Source organism: Perognathus longimembris, chromosome 2 (genome assembly GCF_023159225.1).
Source record: "Perognathus longimembris pacificus isolate PPM17 chromosome 2, ASM2315922v1, whole genome shotgun sequence".
NCBI lineage: Eukaryota > Metazoa > Chordata > Mammalia > Rodentia > Heteromyidae > Perognathus > Perognathus longimembris.
In genome coordinates this window covers 62,723,233-62,736,545 of record NC_063162.1, presented here as the reverse complement: position 1 = coordinate 62,736,545, position 13,313 = coordinate 62,723,233, and the positions used below count along the sequence as shown (strand labels likewise).

General features: G+C 42.5%; 2 protein-coding genes across 5 annotated transcripts in view; both read left to right on the top strand.

The window, feature by feature from the left end:
• Nucleotides 1-1,795, top strand: part of Washc2a (WASH complex subunit 2A) — a 75,156-nt gene extending 73,361 nt beyond the window's left edge. The window contains 1 exon segment of the mRNA XM_048339287.1: nt 1,465-1,795. Within this exon segment, the coding sequence (XP_048195244.1) occupies nt 1,465-1,601 (137 nt within the window). The 3' untranslated portion in view covers nt 1,602-1,795.
• Nucleotides 1,796-4,379: 2,584 nt separating this feature from the next.
• Nucleotides 4,380-13,313, top strand: part of Zfand4 (zinc finger AN1-type containing 4) — a 57,997-nt gene continuing 49,063 nt past the window's right edge. For 3 of the 4 annotated variants that reach the window (XM_048339283.1, XM_048339284.1, XM_048339285.1), the window contains exons 1-3: nt 4,380-4,432; nt 9,562-9,655; nt 11,392-11,692. In XM_048339283.1, the coding sequence (XP_048195240.1) occupies nt 11,431-11,692 (262 nt within the window). In that variant the 5' untranslated portion in view covers nt 4,380-4,432; nt 9,562-9,655; nt 11,392-11,430. The remainder of the gene's footprint in view (nt 4,433-9,561; nt 9,656-11,391; nt 11,693-13,313) is intronic. The other variant, XM_048339286.1, reaches the window with a different exon arrangement.

Here is a 13,313-nt window from a genome sequence, read left to right as displayed (position 1 = left end):
GCTATAAGTTTGTTTTTGTTACAAATAATATAGTTATCATTTGTGTATACTTTTTTGCTTTTGGTTTTTTTGTGTGTCAGTCCTGGAGCTTGAACTCAAGTGCTGTCCCTGAGCTTCTTTTTGCTTAAGGCTAATGCTCCACCACTTGAGCTACAGCTCCACTTCCAGCTTTTTTGGTGATTAATTGGAGGTAAGAGTCTCACAGACTTTCCTGCTTGGCTGGCTTTGAACTATGATTCTCAGAGTTCAGCCTGAGTAGCTAAGGTTGCAGGCTACTGGCACCTGCTTTATATCCCTGTCTTAATGTTCATATTCTGGATGCTTAGTATAGCAGACTCCTAGCAGTTAACATTATGTATCACTACGTAAGTCATATCTCTGTCTGTGAAGTCTGTGAAACATTACACACAGATGTAGTAATAAAGATGTCATTCTTACTATTGAGATACCTCAAAGTGATTTATTCTGAAAGAGGATGATTCCTGTATTTGATTTCCCTTTGCATAGTCTACTTGCCCTTTTAAAATACCAAGTGAAAAGACATAGAAATAAGTCCAGTATTTCAGAAGATCCTGGACTGGGTCAGATCCCCAGTTGCCTTCCCTTCCTCCTCTTCTGTGTACATTCTTTTGTTGTTGGTGGTGGTTGCAGGGCTTGAACTCAAACCCTAGGAGCTGTCCTTGAGCCTCTGCTCAAAGCTAGTGCTCTACTAAGTGAGCCAGTGCCACTTTCCGGTTTTGCGTGGTTAGTTGGAAATAAGAATCTCACGGGGATTTTTCTGCCCAAGCTTGCTTCAAACCATGATCCTCAGATCTCAGCCTCCTGAGTAACTAGGATTACAGGTGTGTGCCATTGGTGCCTCGCTCTCATACACCTTTTTTTTGCCAGTCCTGGGTCTTGAACTCAGGGCCTGGGTTCTATCCCTGAGCCTCTCTGTGCTCAAGGTTAACACTCTACCACTTGAGCCACAGTACCACTTTCGGCCTTTTCTGTTTATGTGGTACTGAGGAATTGAGGGCTTCATGCATGCTAGGCAAACACTCTACCACTAAGCCACATTCCCAGCCCCTCACATATACTTAATTTTTTATTTTTTGGCTGGGCCTGAGCACTGTCCCTGGCTTCTTTTTGCTCAAGGCTAGCACCCTAGCTCTTAAGCCACAGCGCCACTTTTGGCTTTTTCTATATATGTGCTGGGGAATCAAACCCATGGCTTCATGTATGGGAGGCAAGCACTCTACCTCTAGGCCATATTCCCAGCTCCACGTATACATTTTTGTACCAGAAAAATTTATGCTCAGAGAGAATGTGATTTGTACCAGAGAGAGACAAAAATCTAAGAAACTTTTATGTTGTTTCTTGGTGTCCTGTATTGTTACAGAGTTGAGTATTCAATGTCATATGTGGGTGGGTCGTAAAAGCACCTGTTTCTTGTTCAGCAACTTTTTTTCTTTCTTTTCATAGATGACATCTTTGCTGGTGTCCAGGCCAAAACAACCAGACCAAAAAGCCACTCTGCACAGGTAGCACCTGAACCAAGATCTGAACACAAGGTGGCCAGCATATTTGATGATCCCCTGAATGCCTTTGGAGACCACTAGAAATAGTTTTCTACTCACTTTTCAGCTGCATCCTTGAGTTACTAACTCTGATGCTCATTGTCGTAGGTTATAAAAAGCAAACACAGAAATGGCTAGCTCATCTTACACCTGATGTGCTTAGTATTTTTCTGCAGATTTTAATCATGCTTAATACTGCAAAATGAAAATAAATGTTTCCGAACAATGTGTTCCTATTTATCCAGTTGTAGTAAGTTCACAAAAAGTTTAGGAATATTAGAAATATTTCATAGAGGGAATCTAGAGTACAAGTAAATACCAGATAGATGACCTGGTTGAGTGGGGGTGGCTAGCTAAGTCAAGACTTCATGGGGGCTGGGGAATAGTTGAGGGAATGAGAGGTGAGAGATTAGACCGTCTGTGCCTCCGACAGGTGGTTTCTACTGAATGCTGAAAATGCCTCTGCAAATCCTCTAAGGAAAGATTTGGCAAACTATGTTTCTCCCACTGTTTAATATTCTATATAAAGTTTTATTGGTGCACTGCCACACCCATTCGTTTACACTTGTGGCTTTCTACCCACCTCCAATGTCAGAGTTGAGTAGTTGTGACAGATTGGGTGGCCTAGGTACCTAAGATGCTTTTGGCCCATTTATAGAAATGGTTTGCTGACCCTTGTTCCAAAGCATCCATTTGCATCCTTGGAGCTTTGCATTTACTTGTGAAGGGAGCAGGCTAAGGCTAGGCAATAGGAAAGTGCTAGGATAGAATGATAGAATTGTCAGCCACCAGAGCTATCCTAGTCTATCAGAGCAGCCTTGACTCAAAGAACTCCACTGATAGACACCGTTCTGCATCTGTTTGTCCAGTGTAGTAGCTGCCAAGCCACATGGATGGCTCACCTTCAGTCCATCTTTTCCCATGCTGTGCCATCTTGCTGCTATTTAATATGTAACCATGGTACAATCATGCGAGCCATCCAGACTGACCTCAACAATCCTGAAGGATTGGATGGGGGAATGACTCACATCCAAAGCCAAAGATTTTATGTGGTTTCTGCAGGTCAGTTGTGTGTTTTACTCTGTTCTGCAAGTCACTTGGTAGCAGAAGAGGGCACTTTGTAGTTAATCTACCCTTTTCAGACATCTCCCTTCTGTTCTCTGGCTATCTGAGTCCAACCTAGTATAGATAGATCTGACTCCATGAGCGTTTGTTGATAAGTTTCAGTTCCTTTTGAAGCTGTCAGATCTCATTGGTCTTTAGAATTGATCCTGAGACTCGGTAGACAATAAGGCTAAAAATAAATCATATTGCTGTTTTGATAGATTAAGTGAGAGGAGTCTTCATGACAAAAAATTTCCGATGGGAAGCACTTTCTATATTATTTTACTCAGTTTCCAGTCTTCAGTGCAGGTAAGTCCCAGTTTCACAAGTAGGGCTAAAATCTAGGAGCTATGTTTTTCCCAAATTTCACATCTGGCTCTCCCACTTTGAGTTGTTTAGATGTTGGCAAACTTCTATTTTCCTTAGCTTGTCTTTTCTCCTTCATAAATGAAGGGCTTCAATAATAGCCTTGCAGAATTGTGAGCAGAGAACTTGTAAAGAGTCCTATAAGTGGCTAGTTAATGGACTTTATTAGAAGCCAAGTCATTAAATTCATCTTCCTGACTCCAACCCCCACACTGTCAGTTCTCTCAACTGGATAGCAGGGTTGACAAGCAGTTTTTACATAGTTAAGACTCCATCACAGGTACTATTCTAGCATCTGTTTACAAAGATGATTACTAGACTGAGAGCTGTGGCACACACCTATAGTCCCAGATGTTGGGAGGGTGAAGCAGAAGCATTACCTGTCCCATCCAGATGAGGTCCCATGCTGGGAGCTTGTCTTCTGCAACAAATGCAAAACAAAGATGATCACCATCTTGTCTATCCTCAAGGAATCTCAATCTATGCAACATTAAGAGAGATTTAACAAATGAAAACCCAGAGTCCTCCCTGAATCTACAATAGCAGTTTGTTGAACTGTGGAGACTGACGGTAGGAACTCAGGAAATGACAATGGAGACGGTAGGTTCCAAAGCAGTCAAGTCACACGTGGATGAACTTGTTGTGGGGGCGAGGTAAGTTTGTCGTAGTTGCATAATCCACCTGGTGAAATGGGCAGGTGGGATGGGAAGATCCATCAGGATCTTCTCGTGTAGGGCAGGAGGAAGTGTGCAATGGTGGCGCTGGTTCAGGTGATACCCAGCACAGCGGGCCTGCGTGGTGCCCACTGCAGCGCAGCCACCACCTTCTGTGCACCGTTTGTTCGGGAAATGGGGTCCTCAAAAGTACCTGCCGTTGCGTGTCCTCACTCAGGCATAGGACGGCCCCATTTTTCAGAAGCGACAATTGAGGCCGGAAATACGGTGGGTGGCTGGGTGCGGGAAGGGCTGTGCTCCGGGTGGCCCGGTGCAGGACGTGCCCCGGGTCAGGACCAATAGGGACAGCATCTCCCCCGGCCTCAGACCCAAGGGGCCATGCGTGTGTCCGAGGGCTGGTGTACTAGCACGGAGGCGACTAGCCTGCAGCCGCCTGCCAAGGCGTGGTCCGCAGTTGTCATGAGAAAGCGTCAACATCCGGGACCTCCCAACGGACAACCACGTCTAAACGCCTGGGAGTCCCCAGTGCCAGAGCAACCGCCAGTGGCGCGCCCAGACCCCGCCCCACCGCCGCTGATTGGAGGGCTCTGGGAACTCCGACGAGCAATTGGCGGCCGGTGTCACAAAGGGCGGGAGCTGGCTGCGTTGCGGCGGTACCTGCGGTGGAGGCTCTGCAGGGCACGCACGTCCTCTGCTGCTTAGGGCGGGCGCCAAGCGGACCAGAAGCCGGTGAGGGCGAGTGGGCCGGGTGGGGAGGGCGCCAGGGCCGAGCTGTGCCGCCCGCCACTCGGTCCGGGGCCGCCGGGCCGTACCCCCGAACTCCCGAAGCACCCCACCCCCATCCCCCGCCAGCGCCGAACGGCCGCGCCCCGGTGGGTGGGGAGCGTAGAGCGGCCTCAACGCCTCCCGCAGGCCGCGGGAGCTAGGGCTTGGCCCCTCAGGCTTTGGCTCTATAGACTGTGCGCCTGGAACTTTGTCGCAAATGATGACACAAATTGTAGTTACCTAGTCTTTTCCTCCTTGGAAATCATTCCCTTAAGTGGACTCTTACTTTCGGCAGAAGCCCCAACACCATTCATATTAATTGCATTGCAGTGATCTCGCTGGCCATTCTGAGAGCTGATGTTCACATCTGTCACCACTCCTCCAACTTGATTATTATGTCAGGGCATTGCTCTAAAAGAGCGCAGGAGTGAAGGAAATGTTGCTGAAAATGTTCTGTCATTCCAAACTCCATTCTCATCCAGGGCTTTCTTCCTGAACGTTCATTTCAGGATTCTTCTCATCTGACCTCTGTTGTCCCAGCAGCTGCTCTGTGGGCAGGACTGTGGTGGGAACTGCGCATCATTCTCTATTTTCCTCTTATTTGCTAGCTAGCATGTAGCTGAATCTGCATATTACATGCAAGTATTTCACTGTCAGGCTGTTTGACTGTCAGACTGACCCAGAGCCATTAACAAACATACAAGCCTTAGGTCAGTAAGCAGGAGCTCAGTGCCTGAATTTAGTATTGAAGACAATATGTAACAAAACCCAAGCAACGCATCTCTTTGATACTGGGCTATTGTTACTATCACCGGCGGTACCGGCGGTATTAGTAGCACAATGCTTTGCATTACTGTGTTTATTGATTGGTAAGAAGTGTAACAGCACTCACTGCTGTCAGCAAGTTTTTCTTGCTGCTGTTTGTTTGGGAGCATTAGCTGTTTGCACAATGTAGTTCCGGTTTTCTAACCAGCTATATTTCCTCTTAGCATTGTGAATTTTACACTGCAGCAAAAACACCTGCATGTGCATGTTTGTCGTGAGATAAGTTTTGGTGGGCTTTGGAGTCAATCAGAATGTGATTCCAACATATATATGTGGTGAATTACATCTCTCTAAACAAACTTTTGAAAATAAACCATATTCCCACATCTCTAACAGAAGCATGCTTCATCTAGACTATTTTTTTTTCTAAACCTCTTTGTGTGTGTGTGTGTGGTGGTGGTGGTGTAGTTAGAATTCAGAGCTTTTCACTGACTAGGTCCACTTGAGACATGCCTCTAATCCTTAAAGACCAAATGAAGAGTAAATTTTAAAAATTCTTTCATTGAAGGAACCGTTGATGAGTTATGTGCAACACCCTTTTGGGTGACAGATGATGTCAGATATTGTCCCTCAAGGAGTTTATAGTTTAGCAAGGCAAGATATATGTAAAAATGAAATTGTTATGGGTACAATGCATGACATGGGTAAACAGCAAATATGTTCAATTTTACAGGATATTTGACACACGTGAGTTCAGCTTTTTCTTTTTTCCTGACAATACTAGCAATTTAACCCAGATTCACATGCCAGACAAGATCTCTACCACTAAGCTACATCCCTAACCCCTTTAACAAAGTCTTGAAAGGTGATTAAGGGCTTGTCACTTCATAGAGCAGGGTAGAAGCAGCAATACGGAGGCTGATATGTCCTGAACCTGCAGGCATAAACATTAGAGGACCAAAGGTTGAGATGCACTGGGGTTAGGTATATAGACAAGCAAAAGGAGCTGGAAGCTGGGTGCTGGCCACTCACACCTTACTGGTAAGGAGCTGAGATCTGAAGATTTTGGTTTAAAGCCAGTCCTAGTAGAAAAGTCCATCCAACTCCAATTAACCAGCAAAAAGCCAGAAGTGGCATTGTGGTTCAAGTGGCAGAGTGCTAGGCTTGAGCAAAAAAGCTAAGGGAAAAATGTGGCTCTGAGTTCAAACCCCAGTACAGGTGCATGTACAGACAGACAGACAGACAGACAGACAGACGCACACACACACAGAGACACACACACACTCTGGATCTAGAAGATAACATGCAGGCTTTTATGAGCCATTCTAGGCTGAACATTAATCTGTAGACATCACAGGACCTTAAGCTGAGAAGTCACAGGAGCACTTCTACATTTTTAAAAGACAACTGTGCTCATGCTACATGTTGTGAGGAAAATGAAAATTCAGTCATCCGCATGGTGTAATTAGTACTATATGATGAATTTGAATTTATAAGATCCACAACACTAAAACTGAAAATCCTGATAATGTAGATTTATATGACCACTTTAAAGAAATCCAGCAGCTGCTCTGCATTCCTTGGGATCTTTCCAAATGAGTTGAAAATATTCTCTCTTTTTGCCCTACCCAATTTTGAAGGGTACTCATGATCAACTCAGGACCCCACATTTACTTGGAACGTGCCCTCTGAGTTAGCTAGGTTATAGGCAGGAACTGTCTCCCACTAAGCCTAATTGCATGCCTTGGGACTTACCTAAATGGTCATCTTTGTCTTCTCTCTTTTCCTCCCTCCATTTTTTGTGGTCCTGGTGATAGAATTCAGGGCCTTGTACATGTTAGACAAGTGCTCTAGCACTGCCTAGGAGGCAGAGTGGGAAACTTATGTCCACATCTAAGCCTGAATATAGGGTCAGGAACAGTTTTGTTCATAATTGCCAGAAGTTGGAAATATCCCAGATACCCATCAGTAGGTGAATGGGATCCATATGGGAATACAGTTCAGCACTAAAAACGAGAAACATGAAACAACATGGATGAATCCTAAGTGTATGTTACAGAATGAGAGAAAGCAAGCCATATGACATTAAACCAGTAGTTATCAGGAAACAGCATGAAGGATGCAATAAACAGCATAGAAAAAAATTTTAAAGAAATCTACACTTATTTTTTTTTCAAATTTTTATTATCAAACTGATGTACAGAGAGGTTACAGTTTCATACGTTAGGCATTGGATACATTTCTTGTACTGTTTGTTACCTTGTCCCTCATACCCCCCCTCCCTCCTCCCTCTTTCCCCCCCCCCCAGGTGTTCAGTTCACTTACACCAAACAGTTTTGCAAGTATTGCTTTTGTAGTTGTTTGTCTTTTTTTACCCTGTGTCTCTCAAATTTGGTATTCCCTTTCAATTTTCTGCATCCAATACCAGTATACACGGTTTCCAATATACTCAGATAAGATTACAGAGATAGTGTAGGTACAACCACAGGAAGGTGATACAAGAACATCATCAATAATAGAAGCTACATATACACATGGGATGTTGAAAGTAGTTACAACTGTGATATAATTGTTTCCATAACATGGAGTTCATTTCACTTAGCATCATCTTAAACTGGTTCAGCCACTGTGGCAAGCAGTATGGAGATTCCTCAGAAGGCTAAATATAGATCTCCCCTATGACCCAGCAGCCCCACTTTTGGGTATCTATCCAAAAGACCACAAACAAAATCACAGTAATGCCACCAGCACAACAATGTTCATCGCAGCACAATTTGTCATAGCGAGAATCTGGAACCAACCCAGATGCCCCTCAGTAGACGAATGGATCAGGAAAATGTGGTACATATACACAATGGAATTTTATGCCTCTATCAGAAAGAATGACATTGTCCCATTTGTAAGGAAATGGAAGGACTTGGAAAAAGTTATACTAAGTGAAGTGAGCCAGACCCAAAGAAACATGGACTCTATGGTCTCCCTTATTGGGAATAATTAGTACAGGTTTAGGCAAGTCATAGCAGAGCATCACAAGGCCCAATAGCTATACCCTTATGTACACTTATTTTTATCATGGTGAATATATGTATTTTACACATTTATCTAGTGCTATAGGACTCAGCACCAATACTTTTAGAACTTAACGTGACCTCTTCCTCTACTCTAGCCTAAATAATAGAGAATAAAATAATTACTAAACAATGTGATAAAATGATACCCTCATCCAGTTTCTTTCCAATGCCAGGCTCTGCCAGTGGCTCACACCTGTAATCCTAGCTGCTCAGGAGGCTGAGGTCTAAGGATTGTGATTTGAAGGGAGGAAAAGTCCATGAGACTCCTCTCCAATTAATCACAAAAAGCCGAAAGTGGTAGAGCACTAGACTTGAGCAAAAGAGCTGAACCTTGGCCCTGAGTTCAAGCCCCAGTATGGGTACAAAAAATAAAATAGTTTCTTTCCAAAAGTAAAATAGGAAAAGCAAACATTTAATTGGTAGAGTGAAGCAAGGATCATAACCAGGTTTGGAAATTATTAAACAGAGCTACAAGTGATCTGAAATGTCAGAATCAATGCGAATGGGGAGGGCGAAGAATACAGGAAGTCTTATTGAAGTCTTATTGTCATGACTGGTTTGTTTTAAGTGTCGTGGGTGCTTATCAGATAGAAATTCAAAGTGATTGAATGACAAGGTGGTAGAGGTACTGTTTAATAAATGAGGATTTTGTGAGAAAGATTTGCTTGAATGTATTGGGTGTCAAGAGTCCAGGTTCCAGATGTCTAAGGGAGGCTGGGGATATGGCATAATGGCAAGAGAGCTTGCCTCATATACATGAGGCCCTGGGTTCGATTCCCCAGCACCACATATACAGAAAACGGCCAGAAGTGGCGCTGTGGCTCAAGTGGCAGAGTGCTAGCCTTGAGCAAAAGGAAGCCAGGGAGTCCAAGGCCCAGGACTGGCCGAAAAAAAAAAAAAAAAAAAAAGAATCCAGATGTCTAAGGGATATCGTGCTTTTAAAGTTATTATTATTAACTATGATTATTATTAACTAGAGTTGATATTATTATTACATTTCTAAGCATATATTGTGGTGCACACCTGCAATCCCAGCCATGGGAGATTGAGATGGGAGGATTGAGCATCAGAGTCCTGTCTGCCTGGACCACAAAGCGAGACCCTGTCTCAAAACAAACAAGCAAATGAGAAAATTCATTTCTATGAAAGTTAAACTGACTTCAATGTTATTTTGCATCATTCTGATAATAAATTATATATCAAAGCATTTGTTTTTGTCTCTTACACTTTCATAGTAGTATCCCTTTTCTCTTCTAGGCTTCCTTGTTGACATGCTTCTCCAACTCTGAAGCTTTACCCCTCCTGAAACACACAAAAGGTTTACTCAGGTGCTGCTGGTGTGGCTCAGTGGGTAAGTGCAATACCCTGGGTTGGTCTCCAACAGTGGGTTGGGAGGCATTGTTCCACAACACTATAAATATACTAAAAGTGAATGAGGTAAATGTAAGATTTTTAAATGAGTATACAATAGGTGAATTATATCTCAAGAAAACTATTTTTAAGGAAAGTATTTTCTGTCCTTATAGTTTTAAGTTCAAGGCCTCTCTTTACAGTTTTCACCAATTCATTGCAATTTAGCATTTCAATTATCTTAATACTCCTTATTCCACACTTTTTATTTACCTTACCACTATTTGTTAAGTTTGTCTCTCATACTCATTAGCCATTAGGTATGTTTGTGAGTAAAAATTGTCCAGCATATACTACCAATAGAAACCTAAAGTTTTGGGTACCATCTGGCAAGCCTAATGATTATTTAGTCAGTCTGTTTTTTTTTTTGTTTGCTTTGGGTTTTTTTTTTCTTTTTTTTTCTGCCCATCCTTGGGCCCCAGACTCAGGGCCTGAGCACTCTCCCTGGCTGCTTTTTTGCTCTAGGCTAGCACTCTGCCACTTGAGCCACAGCGCCACTTCTGGCCATTTTCTATATATGTGGGCTGAGGAATTGAACCCAGGGCTTCATATATACAAGGCAAGCACTCTTGCCACTAGGCCATATTTCCAGCCCCTTTTTTGTTTTGTTTTGTTTTGTTTTTGTCAGTCATGGGGCTTAAACTCAGGGCCTGAGCACTGTCCCTGATTTATGCTCAAGGCTAGTGCTCTGCCACTTTGAGCCACAGCTCCTCTTCTGGGTTTTGGGTGGTTAATTGAAGATAAGAAGAGTCTTATGGACTTTACTACTCAGGCTGGCTTCAAACTGCTATCCTCAGATCTCAGCCTCCTAAGTAGCTAGGATTACAGGCCTGTGCCACCAGTGATCTGCTTATTGAGTCTGGTTTTCTTTCTTTCCTCCTCCTTCTCTTCCTCCTCTTCCTCCTCTTCTTCCTCCTCCTCTTTTTCCTTCTCCTCCCCCTCCCCTCTCCTCTTCTTCCTCCTCCTCTTTCTCTCCCCTTCTCCTCTTCCTCATCCTCTCTTTTTGGTAGGTTGTGGGACTTGAATGGGACTGGGTACTGTTCCTAACCTCTTTTGCTCAAGGCTAGTGCTCTACCACTTGGAGCCACAATGCCACTTCTGTTTTTTTTTTTTTTTTTTTCTTGCGGTTGATTGGAGTCTCACAGACTTTTCTACCTGGGCTAGCTTTGAACCTCAGTCCTCATATCTCAGCCTCCCGAGTAGCTGGGATTACAGGTGTGAGCCACTGGTGCCAGCTTGTTAGTCTGTTTTTAAGAAACATATTAAGATAAATGCTTTTATACAGTGGGCCGTAGATATAATTGTTGCAAAGTTACTATGCTTTATATGTTTTAAATAACATGATTTAAATATTTTGTAAAAAAGATACACATGGGGTCTGGGAATGTGGCTTAGTGGCAGAATGCTTGCCTAGCATGCAGGAAGCCCTGGGTTCAATTCCTCAGCACCATATAAACAGAAAAAGCTGGAAATGGTGCTGTGGCTCAAGAGGTAGAGTGCTAGCCTTGAGAAAAAAGAAGTCAGTGACAGTGCTCAGTCCCTGAGTCCAAGCCCCAGGACTGGCAAAAAAAAAAAAAAAAAAGGATACACATACATTTTCCACACAATACTGATTTGTTGAGTTTATCACTAGCAACAAAAGTATTTGTTGATCAAGTAATTATTCTTATTTTTTAGGTACAATACTCAGAACATGAACAACGATACATATTACCAATGTTCAAAGCTGATTCGGGTAGAACTGGGATACAGTTGCATACACCCTATTCCAGAGGAATTAGAAAAGCCAAAGTAATGGATAACAGAAAAGAGCCTCCATTCTTCAATGAAGATAACGTGGGAGAATTTTACTACAAAATTCCTTTGTATGATACCATGGAACTCTTCATTGAAACATTGACTGGAACATGTTTTGAGCTGAGAGTTTCACCCTTTGAAGCTGTTATTTCTGTGAAAGCAAAAATTCAAAGATTGGAAGGTACTAGTCTTTCTTTACTTTTAAGGATATGAAGATGGGATTGGTTTGTTCAGATGTATAATAGTTTGTAAAGTTCTTATTTTAATGGAAACAATTTCAAACATATGACATAGAAAAGAATAGGCAAATGAACATCTTCAACAGTTATCAGCTCATGAGCTATTTCCTCCATTCCTGGGTTGTCCCATTCTGCTCCCTTTCATTTTCTTTCTTTTCTTTTTGTATGCCAGTGCTAGGGCTTGAACTCAGGGCCTGGGTACACTGTCCCTGAGCTTTTTCACTCAAAGTTAGCACTCTACTACTTGAGCCACAGCTCCACTTCTGGCTTTTTTGGTAGTTAGAGATAAGAGTCTCATGGACTTTTCTGCCTGGGCTGGCTTTGCATCATGATCCTCAGATCTCAGCTTCCTGAGTAGCTAGAATTATAGGCATGAGCTACCTGTGCATGGCTCCACAAGTTTCTTTTGATTCATCTTTCTAGCATCATGTTAATGGTGTGAATCTTTCAGAATAGTTTTCAGCAGATCTTGATGATATCCAGGTCCTGCCATTAGTATCTTACATTTATTTTTATTTGGAAATAATAATTTTATTCCCTTTTAGTGACTTTGCTTACCTTTCATACTACTTTTCAAGTCCTTTTTTGTTTGTTTGTTTGTTTGTTTCAAAGATGGTGAGGTGTTCAGCATAAGGATCCTGTTTTTTTTCTAATTGGCTGATCATTGGTTATCTAAATACCACTTATTGAATTAGCCTAGTTTTTTTCTGTATCGAATTACTATATATATATGTTATATTATTATCATATTTTCTATATAATATGTATTATCTCTCTCTTTTTTGCCAGTCCTAGGGCTTGAACAAAGGGCCTGGGCACTGTCTCTCTACCACTTGAGCCACAGCACCAACTCCAGCTTTTTTTTTTTTTTTTTTTTTTTTTTTTGGTTGTGGGGCTTCAACTTAGCCTGGGTGCTGTCCCTGAGCTCTTCAGCTCAAGGCTAACTCTCTACCACTTGGGCCACAGTGCCATTTCCAGTTTCCTGGTGGTTAATTTGAGATAAGAGTCTCACAGACTTCCCTGCCTGGGCTGGCTTTGAACCACAGATCTCAGTCTCCTGAGTAGCTAGGATTACTGGTGTGAGCCATCAGCTCCGGGCTTATATAATAATATGATAATATTATATAATAATATGATATATATATATATCATATATATTAGCTAATCTATTTGATTCTCCCTGTGTCAGTGTTGCGTGGTCTTTAATTACTGTAAGCCTTGATAATTAATAATCTATTTAATGTGTTATTCAAAACAGTCTTTTCTGTTCACATTGTTAGCCCAGTTTAATTTTGTGGAACTTTGCCTGTAAAATTATCTGTGCTTTATCAGTTCTAGGAATAGGGAAAAAAAACAGGGAGCATTTTATGCTTGTTCTCTTTTTGCCAGCATTGAGACTTGAACTCAGACCCTCAAGTACTTGCTTGACTTTTCTGCTCATGGCTGGCACTCTACCACTTAAGCCAATGCTTATACTTCCAGCTTTTTGTTGGATAATTGGAGATATGAGCCTCACAGACTTTTCTGCCTGGACTGGCTTCAGACCTCAACCCTCAGATCTCA